A 27,478-nucleotide genomic window follows, 5' to 3' on the forward strand; every position below is an offset into this window, starting at 1 on the left:
CCACTCTTAAACATGCGGAAAATCCAACAACCACTGGCTTTGGTGTTTCTTCATTCTGGAAGAACTGAGTCCCTTTCTCAGCAGAGTTTAAATAACAGCCACATCCAACTCTAAAGATTACAGTTTACAAGGCACATCAAATCATATAAATTATAACTTGCAAGGTTTAGCTGTGAAATGAGCAAGGCTGAGGCTTTTGAGCCATGTAAAATGGGAGAGGGGAGATTGTGAATAGAGCTCCTGATGGCTCGCCTGCACACAGCAGCTGGGATGTTCACTGGCAGGTCTCCCCCTTGTTTACAATCCTTCAAGCCTTCTTCCCACTGCTTTCAGATAAAGATCAAAACCCTTATGGTGACATGAAGGAGGCCGACTTGTCCCTTAGCCCTCCTCCTTCCCACTCTGACTTCTGGACGCCCTGGTTTTCTCTCAGTCCCTTGGGTTCACAATATGCTCTTCCACCCCAGGGCCCTTGCACATGCCATTCCCTTCTCCTATTGTCTAGTTAAGTCCTCCTTGTCTTCCATATTCCTTTCCTTTACAGCCCCAATGTTGGAATGGAATTAGTCACACCTTTGTGGGATCATTTGACTTATTTCTCTCTCTCCTGTCAGCTTCCTGATGGCAGGGACCATGTCCAGTTCTGCCATCACTGTACCCCTAGACTTGGCTCGGTGCTGAGGCTCTGGGTAAATACTGTGCAATGAATGAGTGATAGCAACAGTTATCACTGTTGACTATAAACAGTTCTCACTAGCCTGGCTATAAACAGGCTTCCTATTGCCTTAGGGAACCAAACTCCTTACAGGATATAGAAAAAAGTCTGGAGGGTAAAACCCTGCAAATATCAATATTGATATTTCCTTGAGCCAAATGATTACAAGTGACCTTTATTTTCTTCCTTATATTTTCCTTTCTCCCAATTTTTAAAAACAAGAAGCATGTAACTACCTTCCATTATCGGAAAGAGTAAATGATGTCGAAATACTATGATACAAATAGTCAAACAACATGTCAGCCTTGCTGATGAGTAGAAATCTTTAGAAGCATGACTGCCTATTCTTTAGGATTGATCCAAGCAAATAAACAATCTTTTTTATTTGCTAGATGTAACCTCTGGGTAAATGCAATGATGAATTTTTAGTAATATAAATCCCTGAATTTTTTTTTTTTTTTTTTTTTTTTTGTGGTACGCGGGCCTCTCACTGTTGTGGCCTCTCCCGTTGCGGAGCTCAGGCTCCGGACACGCTGGCTCAGCGGCCATGGCTCACGGGCCCAGCCGCTCCGCGGCATGTGGGATATTCCCGGACCGGGCACGAACCCGTGTCCCTTGCATCGGCAGGCGGACTCTCAACCACTTCGCCATCAGGGAAGCCTAGTGACGTATTTCTTAAGCTAAGTCCGAGGAGCAGTAAGCAGTCAATTATTTATATACAATGAATGCAACTCAATTTCTGTCTAGTTAATAACTGTCCTCATTAGTTCCCTTTTCCAAATGGCTTATTAATGTCAGTGGATCCTCATCTCAACCCTGTGCACCTCTGAGGATTCTTCTCAGTCTCTGTTTTAGGAGACCATAATAATGATCATTGTGTCATTCACTGACCACCACATGCCAGGCTCTTTCTATGCATTTCTCACTTAATTCTCAGAATAAACCTGTGAGGTAAGAGGTTTACAGACAGGGAAAAGGAACTCAGAGTGATTAAGTAATTTGGTTGAAGTCACTCAGCCACAAAGTAGCCTAATGAGATTCAAACCCAGCTCTGTCTATCTCCAAAGCCTGTGCTTTTAAAAATTACTACAGTTTTCTAATATCATAGTCAGGTTCAAAACAGAGATCTCTGTCTCTACTTTAGCCAGACAGGAAATAAAACTACCCCAAATCTATGCCTTGTTAGGATAAAGAAGAAACTACAGTTCTTCTTCTTCTTCTTTTTCCTCCCACTTTGCACACTGAACAGATGTTCTGTGTCCTTGAAGGGAGACCATATCATGGAGGAGAATCTCACGGGGACGTTCATGGAGTTATCTTTAAATCTGTTGCGTTTACAATAAACATTCTCAGAAAACTAGGAATAAAGGGGGAAATTTCTCACTTGGTAAGAACATGTATAAATACCCTACAGCTAACCTCGTACTTAACGGTTAAAGACTGACTTTTTTCCCCTAAGGTCAGGAACAAGTGAATATAAGGATTTATACACTGCTCTTGTTCAGCAGAGTCCTGGAAGTCTTAACCAGGGAAATAAAGCAAGGAAAAGAAGATTCAAGGCATTCACATCTCCTTTTCTGAAAGGAGAAATAAAATTGTTCTTATTTGCAGATGACATGATTGTTTATGTATAAAATCCCAAGAAATCTACAAAAGCCCTTATATAAGAAAGTACAGTTAAGGTTCCAAGATACCAAGAAGCATACAAAAATCAACTGTATATCTATATACTGTCAATGAACATGTGGACACCAAAATTAAAAATATAATACCATTTACAATCACTCAAAAAAAAAAAGAGAGAGATATACTTAAGTGTAAATCTAACAAAACATGTTCAGGACTCGTATGCTGAAAACTACAAAACACTCATGAGAGACACTGAATAAATGGAGAAATATACCATGTTCATGAATTGGAAGACAATGTAGGAGTATATCAATTATTCTCACATTGTTATATAGGATTAAACACAATTCCAATCAAAATTACAGCATGATATTTTGTATATACAGACAGGCTTACACTAAAATGTAAATGGAAAGGCAAAGGAACTAGAATAGGTTAAAAATTTTTTTAAAAGAAAAGTGGGAGGAATCACTCTACCTGATTTAAGACTTACATAGCGACAGTAATCAAGGCTATCTCATAATGGTAGATCCATTATGACAAATAGATCCATGAAACATAATAGGGAACTAAGAAGTAGCCCCCATAGAAAGTATGGCCAGATTATTTTTGACAAACTTGCAAAAGCAATTCAATGGAGAAAGGATAGTCTGTTCAACAAATGCTTCTGGAACAACTAAATATCCACATGCAAGAAAAATGAACTTTGACCTAAATCTCACATCATAAACGACAGTGAACCCAAAATGGTTCATAGATTTAAACATAAAACTATAAAACACTTAGAAGAAAACATAAGAGAAAATCCTCAGGGTCAGGGACCTGGTGGCATGTTCTTAGACATGACACTAAAAGCATGATCTATAAAAGAAAAAATAACTACCTGGACTTCATCAAAAGTTAAAGCTTTTGCTCTGTGAAATACTCTGCTAAGAGAATGAAAAGACAAGCTATGGATGGGAGAAAATATTTGCAAACCATCTATCTGACAAGGGACTCATATCTAAAATACATAAAGAATTCTCAAAACTCAATGGTAAAAAAATTAACAATTCGATTAGAGACACTTAAAAGATATGAAGAGATATTTCACTGAAGAGGATATGCAGAAGGCAAACACGTACATGAAAAGACATTTAACATCACTATCGATTTGGGAAATGCAAGTTAAGACTATGATGAGATACCACTACACACTTACTAAAACAGCTAAAATGAAAAACAGTGTTTATGCTAATTGCTGGTGAGGATGTGTCTCATACATTGCTGGTGGAAATGAAAAATGGTACAGCCATGCTGGATAAGTCTGGCAGTTTCTTTACAAACCGAATCTATATAAACACATATGTTAATCCATGCAATCATACTCCTGAGCATTTATCACAGAGAAATAAAAACTTATGTTCACACAAAAACCTGTATACAAATGTTTATAGTACATTTATTTGTAATAGCCCCAAATGGAAACAAAATGTCCTTCAAAGGTTAAACATAGGTGATACGTCCATACCGTGGACTATTACTCAGCAATAAAAGAACAAGCTAATAACCTAAATGGATGTCAAGGGCATTACAATGACTAAAAAAAAAAAAAAAAAAAACAATCGCAAAGGTCATAGATAAATGATGAAAATTATAGAGACGGAGAACAGATTAGTGCTTTTCGGAGCGTGGGGACGATGGTGGGAGGAGGAATTGTGACTATAAAAGGAGCATCACAAGGGACATCTCTGATGATGGAATACTCCTATATCCTGAGGGCCACACCCAAATCCACACGTGGTAAAATGGCACAGGACTCCACACATGCTTCGTGCCATTCTCTCTACCATTTGTGCATCTATAATTATTTCAAAATAAAGTTTAAAAAACTCTGTTGAGTGAAGTCTGACAGTGGTCTGCCTTTCACAGTCCTAAAGGGATTCCATTGCATTTCTCTTTCTGCTTCAATATTTTAATCCCTTTCAAAATGTTAAAAAGGCTCAAAGCCACTGTTTTTATAATTCCTTACTTACAATTTCTTCCAACTTCCTTGGCTGTCAATGAGCTGGGACTGTGGACCAAGCCACAGCTAATTCAGAGAATGGAATGAAATGAAGTGAGAGAGCACTGAGGCCATGCCCAGGGCTTACCCTGATTTACTACTTGGAGGTACGTGGGCGGGGGAGGGCTCTGAGGGGCCCATAGTCTCCAGAAGCTCTGGAAAGGGCGAGAGGCCATTGCTCAAGCTGGGCACTTCAGGTGGCCGTGGCTGCCAGACGCGGAGCAGGTGAAGGTCAAGCATCAGCTCTACGCCCACCTTCCAAACCGCGCCATCAGGGTGGGACACTGCACACACAGTCAGCAAAGGACACAGGGCCCATCGCACTTTGCACTGTGCTCATTCTTACCACATGTGCCAGGGAGACCCAGCACATGTGGGGAATGGTTATTGGTGGCACACCGAGGAAGGCTGGGACTGTTAGCCAGAGGCTGTGCTTTACAAGAGACTGGAGTCCACAGAACAGTCAGGACTTTTGGTGGTGTGAGGGGTAGGGAGGGTCGGGGACTGGGTAGGAAGAGGTCTTACCTCTAAAACAAGGTCTGAATTTTCATGCCTTCCAATCGTAGTGCTTTTATTCAGGACAAAATAGCCTTCTGCACTCTTTAGATAGGCTTTCATATTCTCTGCTTTCCCTATAAAAGGTTTTCAGAAAACAATTTTGTTAGAAAAATACAGTCCTCTAATTATTCAATGTCATATTTAGAATGAATGGAATACACCATAATGTCCACAGGAGAAGTCAGCAGAGGTAGGAGTGGATAGCTGGATTTAACAATGATCACAATGATAATTCCACACATTTTTAAGACTGTCCTTTTAACAGTGATATCCGGCATAGATGAGCTTGCTTCTGATCACAAGAGGACATCCTTTATGTAATTCAGAGCACAAACAAGCAATAGCAAAAAAAAAAAAACAAAACAAACAAATCCGAATTCCACTGATAACCGCTCTCCACCTCCCATTAAGCTTAGTTTGGGGTTAGTTATCTGACAGAATCAAGTACTCAGTGTTACTAACCCACCACTTACTAGCTCTGTGACTCTGGGTGATTTACTTATTCTCTCTCTATGCCTCTGTTTCCTCATCGGTAAAATGGGGCTAATAATACTCTGTATCCCAAAGAGTTTTGTGAGGATTAAATGTGAAGCATCTAGAATGGTGATTGCTACACTAAACACCCATTTGTCCTACTGTGATTGTGACTGTTATTAATCTTGGGCTTCTGAACTTTGACTCAAGAAACCCCAACTTCTACAGAGCTTCTTAAAGTGTGGAAGAGTCAGTCATCAAGGAAATGGGCATTAGAAGATACTTTCTTTTTAAGTCACCGCATTCCTTCATATATTTAGGTTGAAAAAAAATGATTTCCAAAGACAAAATATCAAGATTATAGCTTGGCTGTACGGTCAAGACTCTGTACGTATCTTTTGCTGGCATTTTATTATGAAAATGTCAAACACACAGAAAAGTTGAAAGAAGTGGATGGTGAACTTCTATAGAACCACCACCCAGATTCTACAATCAACATTTTGTTCTATTTGCTTTATCACATATCTACCCATCTATACATTTTATATTTTAATGCATTTCAAAGTAAATCCTATACATGGTTTTAAAATTTATTTATTAATTTTTGGCTGTGTTGGGTCTTCGTTTCTGCGCGAGGGCTTTCTCTAGTTGTGGCAAGCGGGGGCCACTCTTCATCGCGGTGCGCGGGCCTCTCACTATCGCGGCCTCTCTTGTTGTGGAGCACAGGCTCCACATGCGCAAGCTCAGTAGTTGTGGCTCGCGGGCCTAGTTGCTCCGCGGCACGTGGGATCTTCCCAGACCAGGGCTCGAACCCATGTGCCCTGTATTAGCAGGCAGATTCTCAACCACTGCGCCACCAGGGAAGCCCTATACATGTTTTTTATTATTTATTTATTTATTTATTTATTTTAAATTTTTTTTTTTTTTTTTGCGTTACGCGGGCCTCTCACTGTTGTGGCCTCTCCCGTTGCGGAGCACAGGCTCCGGACGCACAGGCTCAGAGGCCATGGCTCACGGGCCCAGCCGCTCCGCAGCATGTGGGATCCTCCAAGACCGGGGCACGAACCCGTGTCCCCTGCATCGGCAGGCAGACTCTCAACCACTGTGCCACCAGGGAAGCCCATATATACATGTTTTTTAAAACATAAAAATTTCAGTGACTTCAGCTGGTTCCAAGATGTTGATGATAATTCACATGATATTTGAATTCTGATCCATCTCAGTGCCATGTCAAACATAGCCTCCTTTCTTTTTTTTCCTTTTTTTTTGGGGGGGTCTGTTGGGTCTTCGTTGCTGCATGCGGGCTTTCTCTAGTTGCGGCGAGCGGAGGCTACTCTTCCTCACGGTGCGCAGGCTTCTCACTGTGGTGGCTTCTCCTGTTGTGGGGCATGGGCTCTAGGTGTGCAGGCTTCAGTAGTTGCAGCACGTGGGCTCAGTAGTTGCGGCACTAGGGCCCTAGCTGTGGCTCGCTGGCTCTAGAGTGCAGGCTCAGTAGTTGTGGTGCACTGGCTTAGTTGCTCCGAGGCATGTGGGATCTTCCTGGACCAGGGCTCGAACCCGTGTCCCCTGCATTGGCAGGTGGATTCTTAACTGCTGAGCCACCAGGAAAGTCCCCAAAGTCTCTTTTCAACTGAAAGGTCACTGAAGTGTGAAGTTGTTAAACTGTGGATAAAAACAAAAATCTCTACGTCTGACCGTAGAGGGTCTCCTGTCTGGCTCTGCTTTCCATCAACATCTCCATCATCATTCCATCACTGAATCCCTACTAAGTGCCAGGCACTGGGCTATCCTTTTACACACATGGCCTCTTTTCATCCTCAGAACCACCCTGCGAGGCAGGTGTCAGTATTGTCCCGCTTTACAAATGAGGAAACTGAGACTCAGAGAAGTTAAGGTCACACAGTAGTAAGTGTGTGACAACTCTGGGCCTTTGCATGTAACCAGTGTACAAACCTCCATTGCTGCTGGTGGGGCAGAGTAGGGGTGGGGGAATTGCACTGTCTGCTGACACTTGGCACATGTAATAAAAGAAAGTCCTTGAAACCAGCATTCTATCCTCTGAAAGGAAGACGAGACCCTACCTGGGGGTAAGAGAAATAAAAATAAGCAGCATAGTTTATATTTGTAAACTTTGAGGCCTGTGGATGTCCCACAAATATTGATGCTTTCAGATAATGAGAAATACATTTGATTAAGTTCGCTGTCATGTATACAGGGGAAAAGACATTTCCTCTTCCCAAAGAACCATGCTCTGCTGCCTTCAGTTATTAATCTTCAATTGCAGAGGACCATGTTAGCACGCAACACATTCAAGTCTAATTAAGCTAAAATGGAAACTTCCAAGAAATGTCTCTTCTGCAGGAAAACCACAGGAAACGCCACTAATCGAAAACTTAAACTTGGATTATGCACATATTTGTTTTTTAGCTCTCACCCCAGACGTCCCCAAGGCTGGGGTCTTCTCTCTGCTCAGACGTCCCCCTTCGGGGCAACCACCTGACCACTCTGGCTAAAGGCACCCTCAGTCATGTTATTCCCCTGCTAGTTTTCCCCTGCTGTGTTTCCTTCCTTGTACTTATCATTCTCTGACATGTTCTTGTTCCTTTCTTTAGTTATGCTTGCTGTTGGTTTCTCTTTCACTAACATATATGTTCCTGGAAAACCAGGACTGTGTTCATTTTGTTCAGAAGCGATTCTTCATGGGTATTTTGTGTTTGTACCCATCTTCAGAGCAAAGGCATTGAAAGATTTTGTCCTGCACTCACTTTCCGAGGCTGCTTGTATGGCAAACAGCCTGGGAGGATAGAGGTAATGTTTCTAATAAAGATAACGGCTCCTTCTGGGGCAAAAGTTGGGCAGGTTTGCTAGCAGCCCCTTTCAAAGATTGCAGTTTCCTGAGTTTGGAGTTCCTTACCTGGGACACAGACCCACTGTGCGCACAGCATCCACACTGGCTGCTCTGCACCACCCCGAGGGACTTTCAGGGCAACAGGAACCAATGTGCATATGCAGCTCTGCTGCCTGTTATGTCGGTTGTGCTGTGAGTCATCAAGTTCTTTGTTTCTGGCCCAGGAGTCTCTTGTCTTCTGCCAGGAACTATAAGCTGGGCAGGCTAACTTACTAACTTTCAAACAGGGTCAAATGTCAGACCCTTTGCAGTTCCTGCCAGTTCTGTGCATTACCCCTTCTCCAGGGTAGGGGGCGGCGGGGGGGCAGAACCTGACACATAGTAGGTGCTTGGGAAACACTTGCTGAGTGAATGAAAATACAAAGGACACCTCAAAGCAAGTCAGTACAGCCAGCTGGCTAGGAAGCTTTGATAGTAACTACCTTTCATTTTTCCTGTCAGTATCTAGCTTAGATGACTCCTTGGAAAACCTAAATTCTATCTCTTTAGCTTTTGGATTGGACAATATTTCTCCACCTTCATTTTGCCCTGTGCATCACTTCCTTGCGTGAAAACACTGTCAAAGTAATTTGAATGTGTGGAGCTCTGTGAATTCGTTCTTACTCAGTGCCATGGAGCACCAGCCACAGGAAAGAGCAAAAGGGCTTCAGTCATCTGCGTTCCCCCGACCACTTTGGATGGCTCAGAATTGGGCTATAGGAGCAAACTTTCTTTTGAGGTTTACAGTGGCCTCAAAGTTCCTTAAAGAAGGGGAGTTCAGGTAAGGGGCGGGTGTGTGTGTGTGTGTGTCTCTGACCATTGGGTGGGTGTTGTCCATAAATCAGGGGAAACAGGGGTTCCTCTCTTAATCCCAGCTATACCCACAGGACATCCAAGAGCTGGTGCCCAGGAGAGGCTTAAAGCTCCCGTGCCGCCTCCCTTGGGGGGCGAGGTAGGGGCTGCACTTAGGAAGGAACGGCTGGTGTTGGGGCACCTTTTCTGGGGTGCTCCTGGCGACCCGAGCCTGGATCAGAGAGTTCGGACTCGGCTGGCGCCGGGTCCCCTGCCTATCCCAACACCCTTGACCTCGCAGGGCTGGCCTCCTCCGGCCCAGGTTTCCTCCCGCCGCCTCCTCGCGCGCCGCTCTCACCTGGCCTGAGGAAGAAGCCCACGCCTCGTCCTCTGCCAAGAAGCCCTGACCTCCGCCCTGCCGCCCTCCCGCGGAGTCTCCAGGCGACAGCCCGCAGCCTGTGCGCCCGCCCGGCCTTTGTACGAACGTCGCCATGGCAACGCCATTATGACGGCCGAGCTGGGGAGGGGCGTGGCGTGCGCGGCGCCCGAGGATGAGGGGGAGGGGCGCTGGCAGCACCCGGCCAATTACAGCCCGCTGCAGCGCTGCGAGCCCTCCCCGACCTGCCCCGTAGAGGTCCCCAGCCCCGTTTCCAGGATGGGGAAACAGGCTCAGTGTTCACAGAAGTAGCTCCAAGTCTTACAGCGGGGAAGGAGCAGACTCGAGAATCCTTCCTACTGACCTTAGCTCTAGGCTCGGTGCGTTGAGGAGGGGGTGGTCAGGCGTGGGAGGGTAATGGAGCTGAACCACGAGAAGCCTGGAGGTTGGTCCCCCCCGTCCCACCCGAATCTCTAGTTCTCTCTGTTGTGGAGGAGAAAACAGAGTAAGCTGGGGGACCATCACTTCTGGGGATGGGGGTGGAGATGGGAGATGGGTGCGGTGGAGGGAACGCTTCTGAAAGAATGGAAGATTCTCCCACGTGCTAGGGAAGGGGTATTTACAAGCCCACAGCCTTACTGTTCCTGTCCTTCCCTGTCAAAACTCGCGTTTATTCATTCATGTGTTCTTTACTTCTACAAACATCACCTGAGTCCCTACAAGGTCAGACGGTGGCCCCAGTGTTGACCTGGATCAGATCCTTAAGAAATCCCCCCGCACCCCCCATGGGCACGGGGCTGGGGGGATGGAGCGTGTGGAGAAGACATGCAAATGCCAACTATCTCCCCTCACCCCATGTCACCTCTTTTCAGATCAGCCCCTTCTGTCTGGGAGCAGAACAGACCTGCTGACTACCTACAGAATGCCTCATTTCCCTGCCAGGAAATGACTGACAAGGTGCCCCAAGACAAACTCAAAATATTCATCTGAGAAAGATGAAAGATGGCAGACTCCACTCTAGTCAATTAGAAGAAGATATAAGAGAGAAAAATCATGGAAATCGATATGGGATGGAATATATGGTAAAGATGCTCCCACATGCCTAGAGGCTCTTAGAAATGCACATTTCCTGGCACAGACCTCAGAGATTCTGATTAAGCAGCTCTGGAGCATGGTCCAGGAATGAATTTGTTGCATTCTTGCAAATTCCTTGTGCATTTGTTAAAAGCTTGGCAAAACCTCAGGACTTATTCAACCCTGCAGTTGAATGGCAGAGCCCTCCCAGAACTTTTCCCTAGAAATCTCTTCCAGGCCCTCAGTCAGCCTGGAAGGTTCTGCCATTCGACCAGAAAGACCTTAGGAATGTATGAGGAGTGACCACAGAGGCCGGGGCCCTGAGTGGTAACTTCAGAGGAACAGAGAGGGTCAGGCTCAACTCTCCAGGCACATTTCTGCCTCAGGGCCTTTGCAGTTACTGTTTCTTCTCCCTACCAGGCACTTCCCCCAGGGATCTCCTTCAGCTCCTTTAGATTTTTACTCAAGTATCACCCTATTTAAAAGGGTCTTGGAATTCCCTGGCGATCCAGTGTTTAGGACTCGGTGCTTTCACTGCCCGGTTCGATCCCTGGTCAATCCTGCAAGCCCCATGATGCCACCCAAAAAAACAAAACAAAACAAAAAACACCCCCCCAAAAACATGAATAACAAAACAAACACCTCACTCTATTGCTCTTCCCTTCATCTTACCACTCCTCTAACATGCTATTTATTTAGTTTTCTTCTCTTATTTGTTGTCAGTCTCCCCACTCCCAACTCCCCCCTGCCCCCAACTTAAGCTCCATGAGGGCAGGGATTTTTTTCTCTTTTGTTCACTGCTGTATCACCAGTACCTAGAACAGTGCCTGAATGAACGAATGAGTGAATGAACAGGGGCAGCCCTTGCCACCTGCCCACAGCCTTGCCTCCTACTCTTGAGCTGCTGAGCTGAACTGTCCTTACCCCAGGACCTAGGCTTCTGTAGCCTTGGCCCTCCCCAGCCCCACCCCCATCTCCATGCTTGTCTTCAGTCTCATCAACATGAGCACAGAACAGCAACCCTGCTCACTGCCAGCCAGACCCTATGGAGCCCATTCAGGCCAGCCTGGAGCCGGAGCCGCTCATGGCCCCCTGATAGGCTTGGGAGAGCATATGTTGCCATTAGTCCATCTCTCGATGAGGAAATACTAAACGCAGAACAAAGCTGACATTCAGGCTCACTGGAGCAGAAATTGCCAAATCTTGATTGGATCCTGCCGCTCCCCACAGGATGCCACAGTCATCTCAAAGGGTGTGTGAAAGTCTAAAAACCCAGTTCCATGTCATCCACTTAAATTTCAAAAACAGAAACTAAAATACCCCAATAACTCATGGCTTTATCATAGCATGTCCTGGGCTGAGTGAGAGTTGTACTTTGCAATGATAGGGTGATCAAAATACTGCACCTGGGGAATTCCCTGGCGGTCCACTGGTTCGGACTTGGTGCTTTCACTGCCATGGCCCGGGTTCAATCCCTGGTGGGGAAATTAAGATCCCGCAAGCCACACGGCATGGCCAAAAAAAAAAAAAGAGGTTTCTAGCTTATATGGGCTCCTTGGTGATGCCTGTAATCAATCAATCTTATTGAGCTCTGGGTGGCTACCAAGGCTGTACTGTATCTCAATCAACATCAGGATGCTGGTGTCTGAAAGGCCTGGGTCCATGTCCCAGCTTTGTCATTCCCAGCTGTCCTCCTAATACTGGAGCGAGTGATGTTAACTCCGGGCTTTCCACCCGCAGGGCACTGTCCCAGTCCTTCCTGTGGATCATCTCATTTAATCCTCACCATAACCTGGGGCAGTAGGTGTGTATGAAACACCTGGAACAGGGAGCTCTGCACAGAAGCACTCAAAAATGTCGTGATGGGTAGTATTTCTATCACATCACTCCCACTTGAACAGGAAAATAAGGCTCAAGAGACATGGAGGTATGTGACCAAGGTGACACAGCCAGAAAAGGATTTGAATCTAGATGACTGTGATGGGAAGGTATTTTCCCCGGGGACCACAGGTGACAGGTGTCACAGCCACGAGACACCCATGCTCACCACCTGCTTTCCCTCAGCCCTGAACAATCTGGGCTTCTGGCTGTCCTGAAGTTTTGGCAGTGCCTGCAGCAAGAGGGGGAGGGAGCTGAGGCCAAGAGGGCGTAGCTGGAGCTTGCCAGGGACCTCTCCTGCCACCCACTGGGCTTCTTTCCTGCAGGACCTCTGCCCCATAAAATCTCATTGGGCCACAGTTACCTTCCCTGGGCTGTCCTTGACTGGGAGAGCCCATCCACTGTGCCCCCTCCCGAGATCTGCTTGTTGTCCCCTGCATTCCAACAAGAAATGAATGCTGGCCTCCTGCCTGGAAGAGGTAGGGAGCTTGCCCAGCCTTTAAGGGGTAAGAGAGAGCCAGGGAAAGAGCTGGAACAGGAGAAAGGGAGTGTAAAAGAGAGAGAGAGCTCTCGAAGATCAGGAAGTAGCTAAGCTGTTGAGTAGGTGTTAGATGGGAGAGCAAAGGGCCATTGGAGGCTCCACAGTCCATTCATAACCTGACGCTATGGGCTAAGGAAATGCAGGTTTTTATACACACACACACACACAGGTTCACAAAAATAAATTCAAACCACAAAATCACAGCTGGTCACTGAGGCCTTCTGCAGCCGTGCTCACCCCCTTCCCCTGTCAGAAAATGAGAAATCACCCAGGTGTTTTCTCAGATAGAGACAAGGCTGGTTGGGACATTCATCTCTTGCAAATCAGAGCTTTGCCGGGGGCTTCCCTGGTGGCGCAGTGGTTGAGAATCTGCCTGCCAATGCAGGGGACGTGGGTTCGAGCCCTTGTCCGGGAGGATCCCACATGCCGCGGAGCATCTAGGCCCGTGAGCCACAACTACTGAGCCTGCGCGTCTGGAGCTTGTGCTCTGCAACAAGAGAGGCCGCGATAGTGAGAGGCCTGTGCACCGTGATGAAGAGTGACCCCCGCTTGCCACAACTGGAGAAAGCCCTCGCACAGAAACGAAGACCCAACACAGCCAAAAATAAATAAATTAATTAATTTTAAAAAATTAAAACAAAAACAAAAAACTACTCTCTCAAAAAAAAAACAACAACACAGAAAAAAAGCTTTGCCAGGGAGGTCAGTCTGTATGTTCTGTTTGAAAACTGCAGATGAAGGGTGCTGATCCCACCTCTGATCGGCCTGGTTTCGTTTGTTTGTTTGTTTTATTCTGTCTGTACCTCACTTCTCTCACCTGTAAAATGGAGGTAATAACAGCATTGACTGTAAAGACCAAATGGGTTAATATGTGTGAAGTAGTAAACTGTGCCCGGTACCACACACTCCTTCTGTGAATGTCCGCGTTGCTGTCTGTCTCTTTGCTTGTTTTTGTTGTTTTCTTGATGATGTGGGAGGACAGCACCATCTCAACCCGATCACGGCCATCCTGGGGAGAACTTTGATTTGCATCGTCTCAGTCCCAACCCAGAGCAAACTTGACCTCAGAACACTCGCATATCATCTTGCTTGTTGCCCAGGGACCTTTCTGGGTGTGGGTGTCAGAGGCAGGCTGAGCTCCCCTGATCGCTGCTAGAGGGATTCTGAGAATCCAGCTGGTCTCTGTGGGGTGGCACCTGCAGGACAACTCCATAAATTCGACTTGCAGGCATCCAGGCAAATCAACCTCCACTACTTCTTTTTTTGAGATTAACAATGAACCATTATGAATGAGGTGAACCAAACTAGCTAATATTTATTGAGGCTTGTTAGGTACCAGCCACTATGCCATGCACTGTTTTATTTAATTCTTAGCCCAACCCATTTTACAGAGGCGGGCTCAAAAAAGTCAAGTAACTTGCCCAGTTACAAATCTTGTAAGTGATAGGTCCAAGATTCGAACCCTAGCTGTTGGACTCCAGCATATTGTCATTTTTGTAAACTTTTGTTTTCAAAACATAATCTACATCTCGAAAAGAGCACAACTGATAAGTGTACGCTTGAAGAATTTTCACAAAGTGTATGCACCCACCCTAACCAGAACCCAGAACAAGAAGCAGAACATTACCACCCGCCCCCACCCCTCCGAGAAGACTCCCTGTGCTCACTTCTGGTTAGCCCCTCCCGCTTGTCTGACTTCCAATCATAGATTAGTTCTGCTTGTTTTTGAACTTCATGGAAATGGAATCTTACAGATTCCATTCGCTGCCTGGTTTCTTTCACTCAACTATGTGAGGTTCGACCATGTTGTCTGATGTAGCTGTGGTTCATTCATTCTCACTGCTGCATTGCTTTACACTCTGTTATCTATTCCTGCAGAACAAATTATGGCAAACTTAACGGATCCAAAAAACACACACTTATGTCACAGTTTGTGTGGGTCAGGAATCCGGGCACTGCTTAGCTGGGTTCTCTGCTCATGGTCTCTCCCAGGCTGCAATGAGGGAGGTGGCCAGGGCTGGGGTCTCATCTGAGGGTCAGCTGGGGAAGGACCCTCTTTCCAGTTCATGTGGTGGTTGGCAGGATACAGTTTCCTGAGGGTTGTTAGTTAGTCTGAGGGCCTCACCTCCTTGCTGGCTGTTAGCCAGAGATCCTGCACTGTTTCTTGCCATGTGGGCCTCTCCATAAGGTGGCTTGCTTCATCAAAGCCAGTGAGAGTCCTTAGAGAGAGTCTCCAGGCAAGATGGAAGTTACAATCTTCTGTAACATAGTCACAGAAATGACATGCCCATCACCTTTGCAGCATCTACTGATTAGAAATAAGGTACAGTCCTGCCTACTCGCAAGGGGAGGGGACACAGAGGTGTGAACACCAGGGATAATTGGGGGCCGTTGTGTATGCCTTTTGGTCTGCACATGTGCACATATCTCTTGGGTATATATCTAGGAGTAGAATTTCTGGGTCCCACATACGTCCCGCTTTACGAGATTCTGCCAAACATTTTTCCAAAGTGCAGGTACCCTCTACACTCCCTCAGCAGGCTATGAGCTTCCCAGTTAGAGCACATGCTTTCAATACACTCCTCCCCTCTCTCCTTACAGAAGGGGTGTTTGAGCTGGGGCTCTTCGGGACGACAGGTCCTAATTCTGGGCCCATGTCAGAATCACTGAATTCCCGGGCCGCTTCGCCAGACATTCTGATCATTTGAGGGCTCAGATACAAACTGGAAGGTCCACTCCATAAGGCGAGGATCCCTGTACCCTTGGTGCCCGGAGCAGTACCTGGCAGCAGTACCTGGCAGGTACCAGGGAGCTGGCACTCAATAAATGTTTTTTTGATTAAGTGAATGAGTTTAGGAACTATTGTTCAAGAGATGGGCCCCAGGGCGGGTATAAGCTGCTTAAACGGGAAGGAAACTTTGTTGTGACTGAGGCTGTGTTCATTTTTCTGGGAAGAGGGCTCAGAACCTCAACCAGGTATGTCCCCAACAAAGGTTAAAGGCCGCTGTGATTGGCTACTGTCCGGCTTAGGTATTTTATCACATGAAGAAAGAATTGGTCCCGGGGTAGGTGGCATGGGAACTGTGGACAAGGTCCCATGGTCCTTAGAAGTAAAAAGCGAGACAGTGCTTGCCTGGGGTGGCTCATAAACTGAGACCTTGCTTGTTTTGACCTTTGACCCATGGTAACTCTTTTGGTACATCTAGCCACTGCCTGGCCTCTTGGGACCCTCCCTGTGTCTGTCTGTTGAACAGAAAATTCCAGAAGGCCTCGGTGCCCTGAGTTTCCATCAGGGGCAAGCCAACATGAGCCCTAGCTTTTGAAAAACCCCTTTCAATCCATAGAAAGCCTCCCAGTTTATCTGGTTTGAGATGACCTCATCCTTTGTCACCTTCTCTCTTGTTTTCTGGAGGTTGCTCAGCGTCTTGCTGCTCTCTGCATTCTTTTCTCACGTGAACAGTGCACCTATTTTGGGCATTTTGTCGTTGTTGTTTTGGGTCATTCCCATCACACATTTTTTGTATTCCTTTCCAGTCAGATCAACCTCATGCCTCTCTAGACATTTCTTCTCATGTTTCCTCTGAATCATTTCGTTCGGTCTAAATATGTCCAGTGTTTCCTCCTTCCTCACTGCACTCCACATAGACCCTCTCTTTTCCCCGGAATAACTGTTCTTTTCTTTCGAATCCCTGACCCAAATCCTCATCTTTCACCATGTTATTTGACTTCTCCTAAGAACTGATTGTTTTTTGAAACTTAAGCCTCAAATATCATCCCTTCTAATCTGCGTCTGAATTTGGATCACGGTCAAGAAGCAGGCGAGACAGGAATGTGGCTGGGTAATTAGGATCCTCAGCAGAAGGGCTGAGTGTTCATCGGGGGGTCAGAGGGGCCTGGGGATGGAGGGAGAGGTATCTTCTTCTGCCTCGGGTAGGGCTTAGGGTGGGGTGGTCAGGAAAGCGCTAAGAAAAAAGGACCCATTTGACTTGAGTTCTGAAGGAAGAGTAGGATTTCCGGAGGTAGAGCAGGGAGAGCAGAGGATAGTCCAGGGAAGGAGCAGTGGGAATGGAGGCTAGAAGATGAGTCATCAGAGACGCTAGGGACAGGAGTACAGAAGGAGAGGGCTGGCCAGGTGCTGAGACCGCACACTGAAGGTCCATGGTCAGCCTTCAGATATGTTTGTCTGGCTTTCCCAACGTGTTAAAAGACTTTTAATTAGTTGCTGAAGGAATAGGCCTCTTTCTGTGGAGTGACAGAGAAACCTATTCAAATTGGCTTCAGCATGAATGCAAATTCACTGGTTACCAAAAATGAAAATTCTAGAGGGAACCTCTGGGTTCAGGCTCAGATGATTTCATGAGGCCTTGGCCTCTCTCCAGCTCTCAGGGATTCTTTGTACCATGTGGACCCAACCTTAGACAGAATCTCTGTATAATGGTCACAAAAAGGCGGCCGAAGCTCCAACCCTTACATCTTCTCAGCTTTAAATTCCATAGGGAAGTATAGGAGTCTTTTTCCTAAGCTTCCCCCAATGGCCTCACTGCTTCTCATTTTCTCTGGGTGGGTCACAAGCCCATTGCTGAGCCAATTATTGTGGCCCAGGAGACTGCTCTGATTGGCTGAGCTTGAGCCAACATGCCCATCCCTGCAGCCAGAGGTGGAATCAACAGCGTCTCTGAGAAACTGGACTGAGACTAGGAGAAAGGTGTTGTCCCCAAAGGAGGATCATAACGCCATAATATTTTAGAAGAGGTGAATTGTTATTAGGTGACGAAAACCAGATGTCTACCACAGTAGCCAACATGTACAGATCATTAACATCTGGATTTATGCCTTTTTTTGCGAAAATGGGAATATCTGGCAATACCTGGACTCTCTTCTTGTATATAGATCAACAATCTGCTGGGGATGAGTAGAGGCTCCCTCTTTAGATACAGCCTATGTTCTGCCTGCCCAATGCACTGCTCATATTTCCTCTCTGGCTCCTGGAAGCACTTGAATTTTTATTGCCAGCATAATTTGATTCTGTAAAGAAATCTGTTTTTCCCACCAGAATGGAAGAGCCAAATGTACAGGGGTCAAATAGCTCTCCTGTGCTCCCACAAACTCCTGAGGACAAATGCCTGGCCATTTTGATAGTCTCATTCCTTGCTCATTTTAAAAGCCTTCTTTAAAAAAAAATATTGAATACATAGTGATTTTAGAATCTGTTATCTGATAATTCCAACATCTGAAGTCTTTGGGTGGGAGTGGCAGAGGGGTGGTGTCTCAATGTCTTGTTTGTTGTGTCTGCTTACTCTGGCTCATACTGACTTATTGCTTGGATGTTTAGTAATTTGACTGTGATCTCATTCTTGATTGAACTTAATCTGTGGGAATCCTGAGGGGTCTGATTCCTGGCTGCTTTTCTCTCGGAAGTCTTTTTTGTTTGTTTCAGCTGGATGCCGGGGATGCTAATAACCTCTGAACACTGACATTTATTTCCTCAACTTGGAGTTTTCCCACTGAATACATGGAGTATAAACTTGAGCCCCAGACCCACGTGGTTACAAACCTTCAGGGTGATCATCATCATCATCAGTATTGTGGCCATTATTAGTTTTCCCCTCCAGAGCCACATTGAAAACTACAGGTTTTCATAGGCTCTCCTTTCTGAAAGTCCAGAAAAAAAAATTTTTTAAGCCCTCCTCTTGCCAGGGTGTGGAGCATCTTTGAGGGTGCCAGCTTAATACAGGCATCTTAGACTTGGTTAGCTCATCTTGCAAAGGCCCAAGGCTTAATCTCCCTTTTCCTGCACTTACTAAAGGCAAATGGCTTCCTCATTTGCTTATGCTTTGGTTGTAGCTCACTCTGTTTGTGTGTGTGTCTGTATGTTCCTTTGAGATTGCCTACATAAAAATTGTTTTTTATTCTGGGATTTTGGAAACACACACGAAACTAGAGAAGCCTGCGATTAACTCCATGTATTCATCATCCAGCTTCAACATTTTCCCAGTGTTCTCTCATTCTTTTTTCTCCCTTTTTGAGTTTTTTTCTAGGTTAATTTAAAGCAAGTTGTGTCATTTCACCCATAAAGACATCCTAACTGAAAGGACTTTTTTTTCCTTTATATTATCCCCGCCTTGACATGATCACAGCTAAAAATACTTATAATCATTCCTGAATATCATCTAATATTCAGTCCATGCTCACATTTCCTTGATTCTCTCAGAGATATCTTTTTTACTTTTATCTTTGTTAGAATCAGGATCCAGACAAGGTCCACACATTACACTTGGTTGTTATGTCTCTGAAATGTCTTTAATTCTGTAACAGCAACTCCCCGCCCCTGACCTTTTTTATCCCCCAGCCACTGATTTGTTGGAGAAACTGGGTCTTTTGTCCTGGAGAACATTCACATCCTGGATTTGGCTGATCACTTCTTCTTGGTTTCAGTTAACTTGTTCCTCTTTTCCCCATGTTTCCTGTAAACAAATAGTTAGATCTAGAGGTCTGAGGAGATCAAAGTCTTTTTGTTGTCCAGACGCCTTCATAGGCGGTACTGTGTGATCCATCCTGCATCACACAGTGAGCACATAATGTCTGGTCATCCTGTTTTTAACGATATTGAGATTGAATGGTAGGTCCAGTGCTAACAGACTGAGCCATCCATTACAAAGTCCCCAACGGCTTTTTTTCCCCCAATAATTAACATTTTTAATTATTCATTATGGTAAAATATACATAATATAACATTTACCATCTTAACCATTTAAAAATATACAGTTCGGGCTTCCCTGGTGGCACAGTGGTTGAGAGTCCGCTTGCCGATGCAGGGGACGCGTGTTCGTGCCCCGGTCCGGGAAGATGCCACATGCCACAGAGCGGCTGGGCCCGTGAGACATGGCCGCTGAGCCTGCGCGTCCAGAGCCTGTGCTCCACAATGGGAGAGGCCACAACAGTGAGAGGCCTGCGTACCGCAAAAACAAACAAACAAACAAAACACACAAGTGGCACAGAGGAAGCCAGAATCTTGAGAATACCTGGGCCCAAGGAAATCTTGGAAGATAGTGAGTTAAAGAGAATAGTGAGGATAATGACGATGGTAGGAGAGCATGTATGCTTTGTGGGCCTATGTACTAAGGGTTTTGTATACAAGCTTCCATTGGGAAGGCTACGAGCTAGGTGCCATTTTTATTCTCATCTTAAAGAAGAGGGATCTGAGCTAATTAAGCAGAGGGAAGGTTAGGGGCTTTTCCTGGCTGAGACCACAAGGCAAAGCGGTGGTCACGCCCCCTAGCCAGGACTTGATTGGCTGGAGATTTGATTGGCAGGAGAGCTGAGCGGCTTCTCCTGCCAGAAGCAGCCGCTGCCCTTCAGCCTTTCTTCCACTTCAAGCCCTGAGAAAGGGCTTGCGTGCTTCCCAAGTGGCAACTTCTGTGCATTTAAAAATTTCCTCTTGAAAATCCCAGCCTTAGCCCATTCACAAAAGGTATCTGGGTCCTTTCTTGGCCGTGGCCTAGTCGTATTCACCAAAGAGAAGAGCGCGTCCCATAAGAGCTGGCGGCTTTGGGAGGACCGGGGAAGGCGTCAGCTGGCAGGAAGCTCCCTGAAAGAAATAGAGGAATCCCCACCCATCCATGAGCTGCCTATTCTTCACCCTTAGAAACGGGGCTTGTGATATGCCAGGCACTGCAGGCATTTTGCCATTTAACCCTCCTGCTGCCCCACGGAGTAGGCCCCTTGCTAACAGTTTTGGTTGCTTTTGTTGAGGAACCTGGGATACAGAGGTCAAGCCACTTACTCAGGGTCATTCGGGGCAGTGGTGGGGCTTGACCCCTATTTGTTTGACTCCAAATCTGGCCTCTGAACTCTGAGAGACACTGCCGGCTTCTCGAGTGATGTGGGAAGTGGATTCGAGTGAGCACGGCCTGGGCAGCGGTTCCCGTCCCTCTGCCACATGGACAGAGCCACAGACCCAGTTCGCTGTGAAGGCCCAGCATCTTATACCAAGTCTCATTTTCACAGCCAGAGATATTAGTGTGGAAATAGGACTTTTGATTCTTGAAAGGTCTGCTTGGTGAAGAGATGGTCAAACATTTAAACTACAAACTCCATTTTTTTTTGGGGGGGGGCAATTCTGAAGCTTAAGATGTGTAATTTCATCTCAGTGCTTCAACCTTGCCACCTCTGTGAACGGGTGAAGAGTTTCAAAGTTTCATACAGGAGGCTAAAAAACTAAGGCTCCTTGTGAAAATACTAAGTGTAAAACTTAGGAAAGAGGAATTCTACTTTCTGTTCTTTTCTGCTTAAAGACAACGAAGATATACTCCCTGGAAGGAACGGATGCCAAGACAGATGTATACAAGTGCCCTTTAGGATCCAGCAAAACTTTAAAATGTATTATTGTTTTCTTCCCGACAAACAGGGATTTCTGACGACATATTAACAACAAGCCTGAAATGCAAACCTGAGTCCTGGAGTGAAACCCCCAGGAGCAATGGTGCGATGTATCCAAGGGGGCCACCCTGGTAAGGGAGACACAGAAGGAGGGGGTGTGGAAAAGTGAACATGGGCGGGGGAGGGCAGCAGGTGGGGAGGGAATCCTGTTTCTGCCACTTAGTAGCCAGGGAACGGTACCCTCTGTCAACTCACCTTTCCCCTCTCTCTAAGGGGCTGACACTTGCCAGCATCCCTTGCGGGTTGATGGGAGAGATGAAGCATGTGCGGTGTGGAGCAGGTGCCTGTCCCTTGGTAAGTCTTTCCCCCAGTTGTGAACTCCACGAATTTGAAAGCTTCTAGCTGTAGCTCTTCTGGGGACCCTGACACAGGTTCAGCTTGGCCATTTCAGACCCTTCTCGGCTGAGGGATGTCCAGCGCCAAACAGGCTGGCATGTCCCTTGCGTTGTGTGTGAATGATGCAGCCCAGGAATAATGCATGTGAAACCTCATTATGTAAATCCTCAGGTTTTCAGTACATGACAATGGCTTTTTTGGGGCCCTTCTCTGTCCCATTCTGTGGTCTGGTGTCTCTGCTTTGGGACCTAGTCTGCCAAGCCCTGGGGGCGGGGGTGGGCACCTTGGGGAGGGGTGAGCTCTCCAGAGGGCACATCAAAGGGAAAGTCACAACTCTGTCACTGGCCCAGCTCTCCCTGGCATTGCTTGGTGTGAAAGGAAACTGTCCTCTGCCTGAGGCAGACCCATGTCACACACAGACTAAGGCCTGTGATGTTTAATTCACAGCAGTGAGCACTGGAAACACTGCATCCAGGCTCCCTCAGAGCAGGACAGCCACTTTTCATTTCTGGGGCTCTAAGCCAGAGAGCCTGCTGTCTGGAAACCTATTGCCTGGAAGGTTCGCAGGATGGAGGGCAGGCTTCTGCAAAGAACTATCTGACCATCACCTCCTGGTTGAGGAGAAGGGCACCCTTCTATGACCTTGGCCTCCTTAGAGCTCATGCAGGCAACAAACACACACATACAAATACACACACATGCCAACCCACAGCACATACTCACATGTACACACATACACGCAAGCATGCGTGTACATATACACAGCCCCAAGTCAGAAAGACTGGCGTACTATTCTGGCTACTCAGAAGAGGAAACCCAAATCTTTATTCTCAGAGAGCTTATTCCTCGGTGTATCCCTGGCACCTGGCAGAACAATGAAAATCAGAAGCGCCGCCTTTAAAAACACTCGGGCTGTTCACTCAACTAATTGTGGTCATCTTTTCAGGAGGCAGGGAAGTCAGATCATGATGCTGGACACCCTTAAGCTCAGTACAGTGCTGTGTGTCAATTATGTCTCAATAAAACTGGTAGAAAAAACAGTTATCTGGATAGAAAGAACAAGATAAAATACACGAATTATCAAAAGTTAAAAAAATACAGACGAGCTAGACTATGAGTCTCACAAAGCACTGTTCACAACAGCCAGGACATGGAAGCAGCGTAAATGTCGATGGAGGAGTGGATAAAGAAGATGTGGTACAAATATACAGTGGAATACTACTCAGCCATAAAAAAGAATGAAGTAATGCCATTTGCAGCAACATGGATGGACCTAGAGACTATCATACGATGTGAAGTAAGTCAGACAAAGACAAGTATCATATGATATCACTTATATGTGGAATCTAAAAAAAAATGATACAAATGAGCTTATTTACAAAACAGAAAGAGACTCACAGACTTTGAAAACAAACTTATGGTTACCAAAGTGGAAATGTGGTGGGGAGGGATAAATTAGGAGTTTGGGATTAACATATACACACTATTATATATAAAATATGTAATCAACAAGGACCTACTGTATAGCACAGGGAACTCTACTCAATATTCTGTAATAACTTATATGGGAAAAGAATCTGAAAAAGAATAGATATATGTGTATGTATAACTGAATCACTTTGCTGTACACCTGAAACTAACACAACACTGTAAATCAACTATACTCCAATATAAAATAAAAATTAACTTAAAAAAAAGAAAGTTTAAAAAAATAGAGGCAAGCTAGACTATGAGTCTCAGAGAGGTTAAGCTGACATATATATATAGAATCTAAAAAAAAAAAAATGTTCTGATGAACCTAGGGGCAGGCCAGGAATAAAGACACAGATGTAGAGAATGGACTTGAGGACATGGGGAGGGGGAAGGGTAAGCTGGGACGAAGTGAGAGAGTGGCATGGACATATATACACTACCAAATGTAAAACAGATAGCTAGTGGGAAGCAGCCGCATGGCACAGGGAGATCAGCTCAGTGCTTTGCGACCATCTAGAGGGGTGGGATAAGGAGGGTGTGAGGGAGACACAAGAGGGAGGGATGTGAGGATATACGTATGCATATAGCTGATTCACTTTGTTATACAGCAGAAACGAACACCACACTGTAAAGCAATTATACTCCAATAAAGATGTTAAAAAAAAAAGCTGCCTGAAGCCACACAGTAAATGGCAGAACAAGAGTCTAAACCTAAGTCTGCCTAACGCTAAAGCTATTCTGCCACCTTCCTTTGCAATGAGCGAATGCATTCTGTGCTGCCTGGATCCCACTGGGACCTCAGTTGGCTGTTTCTAAAGGGAGCTGAGGGGCAGCCTCAGAGGCTCTGCTCCGAGCAGGGACCTCTCACCTTCTGCTGCCTGATCGCCCTGGTGACCCTCTTCTCCTGGTGCAGCCGCTCTTCCATGTGCGCCAGGGCCTCCTTCAGCGGCGCCTTTTCTTCGGCCTCTCTGGAGATGTCCTTCAGCTTTGCCACCTGTGACTGGTACATCTGAACCGACACTTTGCTCTGCCTGAGCACACAGGAGAGACAAAGTCTCTTTTCTCCTCAGCTTTCTCACTCACCACCAATGCTCCCGACCTGGGAGATCCTCAGAACACTTCCATATACGCTTGGCTTCGCGGTTTCCTTACAAGTTGGGGGAAGGCTGAAGATGTGGGGACTAGAGGGCAGAATAAATAGCCCATTGGCTGTGGACGTGCAGCATGAAGGGGGCACAGGTTATGCTACCAGCCCCTCCCAATTTCCCAGAGAGGGTGGGGGAACGGATACCACTGAAAATAGGATGGAATTATGAAAAGCACACACATGGTGAAACATCAGACACATTTATAAAAGGTGCACCTTATTCCTTAACAGTAGGGTACTCTAACTGCTGCTTTCTTGCCCAGAGACTTGGGTCCATCAGGCCCTGAGTCACCATCCCGCCTCCCCACTCCACACCCAGGCCTCTGTCCTCTTGTCCTGGTCCCTACGGGTCTGCAGCTGCACCGAGGTTTAGCCTGGGGAATGGAGGCCTGGGCCTTTTGCCGGGGACACGGGCCATACTTGAGCTGTTCAATGTCCTTCTCGTATCGTCTCAAAAGCTCCTCTTTCCTCTGCAGCTGGTTCTTGAGTAGGGTGATCTTATCAAACACCAGGTACAGGTCTCTTTGTCGAAGCTGGTGGACTCTCTCCCTCTCTTTTGGGGAGAGGTGTTTCATGGACACGTGACCTGACATATCTTTGATGTTCAGCATAGTCCCGAGGGTTTTGCTCATATCCAAGTACTACGAGAAAGCGTTTCACAGGTAAGAGGCCTGGCCCAAGACCGCTGGTGGCCCCTTTGAGGAGGCAAACGTCTAATTCTGTTTCATTCATTTTCTGCAGTTGCAGAGAAGAAACACATGCTTTGCAAATGAGTGCATTTGGGGCTTTTAGTAGGACTTTCATTTTCCCCCGCATCCATTTACACTATGCCTTTTTGAGAATTGGGGGGAGGGGTGGAGGGGGAATGACAACAGACATAAACATTCATTCTTACTACCCAGTCTTGCAAGGAATTGGGCTCTGCAATTTCCAGCCCATGCTGGGATAGGAGATGGGTCTCGTGGAGCTACTGTAACAACTAAAATGTATGTGGAGTTGATGTTTAAACTACCTGCAGGGCACGCAGGTTTGGACAGGAGGGGACTGATGCTGGGTATACCTACCAGCTTTTCACTAAGATCTAAAGCCTCAGCCACATCCGTTTTCCCTAACTTCTCAGTGGCCATGATGGACCCTGGGCTGGAAAGGCCATTTTGAGGCTGAAATAAAACAAAAGAAAAAAACTCACTTGGCATTCCATTATGATTTTCTACATCCAGAAGAATAACCCAAAGAATAATGCAAGAACTGGAAAAAATAATTTGAGAGAGTTGATTTTTTATATCATCTTTATTGGAGTATAATTGCTATACAATGGTGTATGTTCGTTTCTGCTGTATCAAAAAGTGAATCACCTATACGTATCCATATATCCCCATATCCCCTGCCTCTTGCGTCTCCCTCCCACCCTCCCTATCCCACCCCTCTAGGTAGACACACAGCACCGACCTGCTCTCCCTGTGCGATGCAGCTGCTTCCCACGAGCTATCTATTTTACCTTTGGTAGCGTGTGTGTGTATATATGTCCATGCCAAGAGAGTTGGTTTTAAATCCATTCTGACTCTGTGAACTGCTTTCTATACGACTGTGTTCCTACCCCTTCAGAGCACGACTGCCTTTGAAATGATGCATCACTTATGCCATTCTTTGGCCACCGTCTCGTCTGTCTTCCCTTTAGGCCAGTGGTTCTCAACCGGGGGTGACTCTGGCCACCCTACCCCCTCCAGGACATTTAGCAATGCCTGGGCACATTTGTGGTTGTCATAATTGCTGCTGGCGTCTAGTGGGTAGAGGACAAGGATGCTGCTAGACACCCCACGATGCATAGGGCAGTCTCCCAAACAAAGAGTTACCTGGCTCAAAAAATCAGTACCGCTGATGTTGAGAGGACAAGCTCCAGAAAAATGGGGACCATGCGGCTTTTGCTCACTATCTCCCTCCTTGTGCCCAGCATGGCACCTGGCAACGAGTGGTGCATAGTGGGCATGTTTGTGGAATGAACGAATGAAGGTTAAGTGGAAAATAGCCTCCCTCCTTTTTATTAAAGGAATCTCATTTCTGTGCAGCAGAAACCATACCCTCACAAAATTTGGCCCAACCTTCTCCTAGCTCTGGAACCTGGTGGGTGGGCATCCCTTCAGAACCTTTCCAGAGACAATGCAGATAGTGTTTGCAGCTGCATCTCCCTAAGACCCCAACCAGCCAGCTGGCTGTTGGAAACCCAACTGACTGCATGGAAAGGCCACCAGACTGAATAGGGGACCTGATCTGAACGACCACAAATAACCATAATAAGACTCCTTAAAAAATAAAGTGGCTTTTAATGCTTGCCATGAGCCTCTCTTAGCCCTAGCATTTGTTGGCACTACCCTGAAAACCTCTGAGATTTTAAAAAAAACAACTACAAAAATATAAAGGCCCCCAAGTGACTGTGATAGACAAGAGTGGACATATTTGTCTATGTATCTATGGAGATGAGAATAAAAGAGGGTATCTGAAGATGACAATAAACCGGGCAGATCTGCTGCAAAAAGAACCTGAGATGCTGCTCAGTGTCTTCAGCTACCCTGAGCTGCATCCTCTGTACCTCTCCAGACGCCCCCTCTTTTCCTGAGGGGAGGGTCACTAAGGAAGAGCCTGGGCTACAGGATCCAAGCACACAGTCCCCACCCGGTCTCTGCAGGCTAGCAGACACACCACCAGGGACACACCCCTGGTGTGTCTTCAATCATTATTCTGTGACCTTGGGTGAGGTACTTGACCTCCTGAAGCCTTACTTTTTCTTATCTGTTAAATGGGGACAATAATAGTAACTATGACACAAGGCTGCTACGATGGTTCAATGACATAAGGCATGGAGCCGGCTGAGCTCAACGCCTGGCACACAGTAAGCAGTTCACAGATGTCAGCTATTCTTCCTCCTGCTCTTTCGTTTAATTACTGCCAACCTTGGAGGATTGAGAGTTAGGAGGTTTCCTGCTCTGTGGTGTCAGTGGTGGGATGAGGGCTTGTTGCCAAGGGGAAGGTCAATCTTGGAAGCAGGACCATCAGGACATGAGATCCAGCTGAGCTCCCCACCTGGAGATGGGCCCTCCACTCCCAGCCTCAGAGAAGG

The 27,478-nt window shown here is 46.3% G+C and overlaps 2 protein-coding genes across 2 annotated transcripts in view; both read right to left on the reverse strand.

The window, feature by feature from the left end:
- The window catches only part of LOC309807972 (forkhead-associated domain-containing protein 1-like), a gene marked incomplete at both ends in the record, with an annotated part of 78,550 nt that extends 73,544 nt beyond the window's left edge, over positions 1-5,006 (reverse strand). Inside the window, one exon of the mRNA XM_082627983.1 lies at positions 4,914-5,006. Coding sequence (XP_082484109.1) covers positions 4,914-5,006 — 93 coding nt within the window. The remainder of the gene's footprint in view (positions 1-4,913) is intronic.
- LOC309807971 (forkhead-associated domain-containing protein 1-like) overlaps positions 1-27,478 on the reverse strand; it is a gene marked incomplete at both ends in the record, with an annotated part of 251,083 nt that overhangs the window by 81,690 nt on the left and 141,915 nt on the right. The window lies entirely within an intron of this gene.

The sequence above is a fragment of the Mesoplodon mirus genome (assembly GCF_964341445.2).
Source record: "Mesoplodon mirus genome assembly, chromosome: 7".
Classification (NCBI taxonomy): Eukaryota; Metazoa; Chordata; class Mammalia; order Artiodactyla; family Ziphiidae; genus Mesoplodon; species Mesoplodon mirus.